General features: G+C 37.6%; 1 gene segment (V, D, J or C); it reads right to left on the minus strand.

Annotated features, from left to right (window-relative positions):
• Positions 1-1,132: 1,132 nt before the first annotated feature.
• On the minus strand, positions 1,133-2,117 carry LOC105533115. The segment is given in 2 exon segments: positions 1,133-1,805; positions 2,062-2,117. Coding segments are annotated over 2 exon segments (345 nt in total).
• Between the last annotated feature and the right edge of the window lie 320 nt (positions 2,118-2,437).

A 2,437-nucleotide genomic window follows, 5' to 3' on the forward strand; every position in this document is an offset into this window, starting at 1 on the left:
CTTTTCCTCTTATCACGTTGCCAAACATTTTCTTTCACGGGCTTCTCTCTTTTCTCTCTTTCCTGGTTATTTTAGCAAACTTTTCTCTCAGTGGGCGGTATAGGTAACATTTCTTTAAAACAGAAAATAATCTAATTCGACTTGATTTTTAAAAATCTTCCCTGACTTTGGCCAACATAAATGATCATTCCCATTTTACGTGAAATTTCTTTTGAAACCAGGTCACTAGGCAGTTTCTGATGACAGGAGACCATTATATTCATCCTTTCTTTTCTAAATTTAAAGAATAGAACATCTCCTAGTTAGGTTGGAGCCGTATCATGTTGATCAACTTCCCTACTTTTATCTGAGAATTTTGACTTACTTGAGATGATCATTGTTTGATTAATAGTAAAAATACTATTTCAAATATTGAGGGCTTGCAATATACCAGATACTTAATGTATGTAATCTATAATCTTACTTCATCCTGACAAGAACATATGAATAAAATAATATGATTGTATCATCTTTACAGAAGGAAAATAGAGACTTGGAAGGTTAAAGTTATTGGTCAATATCACATAGCTTTTAAGAAACATGTGAATTATTTCTCTCTAACCTATGATCTTATCAGTTATTCAGTATCAGTTTAATACTTCCAAAAACCCACGTTAGGCCAGCATTAGTCTAATGTGGAGTGGATGATAAAGGTAAGATCTTCTCCACTTCATACTGGTACAACTGGGAAACAATTCTTTAAGATGATAATTTGGAGTGGCCAGAAGAATACTGAGAATAGAATATGAATAAAAGCACAATGAGAAGAGAAGTGGAGGCCAGTCTAAGACTGCATTAGATATTTATTAATATATTCCCCTCTCTCTAGCTCACTCTATCTAATCTACCTATTATCTATCTATCTCTTTATCTATCTATCTATCTATCTATCTATCTATCTATCTATCTATCTCTCTATCTCTCTAATAATCTGGCTACCTATAATCTATCACCTATTTATCTATCTAAACATTTGTCTTTTTCCATATCTATACTACTAACTTAGAAAAAAACTACTGCCCATGACTCCTCAGTATGGGTATTCTAATACTCTTGGTACAATGTTAATATGTGACAAAGAATCTGTCAAACAATGCACAATTTCTTTTTATTAACAAGGTGGGTAAATAGCAAAGGGAAAGAAGTTCCTTGGAACAACAGGGATACAATATTCGTGAGTAGTTCTTGCATAAATCACTGAAATTCATGCGATTCTTGTTCTAATTTGATGTTCCTGCTAAAAAGTAACATAACTACCAGACATTAAAGTCAAATTAAATTTAGGATTAGTGATATAGTTCCCCCTTGTATCATTCCTACTCTCCTCCCCCTTTTTTTTTCCAGTAAGACAATTGCAATGTTCTGAGGCTTCATGTCTTGGCAAAGGTCCCAGCCACATCTCAGGAGCCCCATGTCAGAAGAGCATATGTGGCCCAGCTGCAGGTTTCGAGACAGCTGATAGAGGCCCGAAGATCACTGTGCGTCTCCTCCACAGAGGTAGATGCCTGCATGGCTGGGCTGGGAGGCTGTGATATGCAGGAAACTTTGCTGCTTTTTCTCATCCAACTTGGCAGTGATTTTTTCATGACTTTTCTCTTCCCCACCTTGCTGTAGCATCATCAAGAAGATAAGACCTTCACCATACTTTTGCTTGTACCAGTGTAAGCCATATAATGTCTTTGATGATGTGCAGTTTATGGTGAGATTCTTTCCCTCTTGGACGATCAAGGACTGAGGACTCTGCTCCAGTTCTTGGCTAGTGACCCCTGTTCAAAAAGACAATGTAAAGAAAATACAGAAGGCCCTCATAAAATTTTCATGGTCATGGTAGGGATGATGTTTCTCCCCCCCTCCCCATGTCCCCTAGGAAGCAAAATTGTCACATTAAAACCAAGTATTGTCATTTTTTTTAACATATATCTGGCTCTCAAAAGGGCCTTCCCAGGTTGGAGGATGACTCGACTCTTGCCCTCAGGATGCTGTCATCATCCCACAATTCTCCCAGACTAACCACATACTCACAGGCTGCTTGGAACCCCAATATCCCTAGGAGTACTTGCAGAACAGTCTCCATCCCTTGGCTACTTAGAAAACACAGTTAAATCAGATTTTACTGAATGGGCTTCCCCAGCAGAAGTTACTTTGCTCATTGGTGCAGGAGGTGACACCAATCAGAAGCCATACCTGGATTCCTGTTTGCTCAGCACTGTACGATCTTACTCGAACACTTTTTTAACACTGCCACTCTTTGGCCAGACTGAGAAATGCGAATAATGGACAGGTTTTCTGGAGTTAACTTATATATGACATAGATCTATTTATTGCAATAAAATATGCCACTTATGAGATAAAGAAAATATAATCTCATAACATATGTTACCCTCGCATGCTTGAGAAA

This window comes from Mandrillus leucophaeus, unplaced genomic scaffold, assembly GCF_000951045.1.
Source record: "Mandrillus leucophaeus isolate KB7577 unplaced genomic scaffold, Mleu.le_1.0 Scaffold1226, whole genome shotgun sequence".
Lineage (NCBI taxonomy): Eukaryota > Metazoa > Chordata > Mammalia > Primates > Cercopithecidae > Mandrillus > Mandrillus leucophaeus.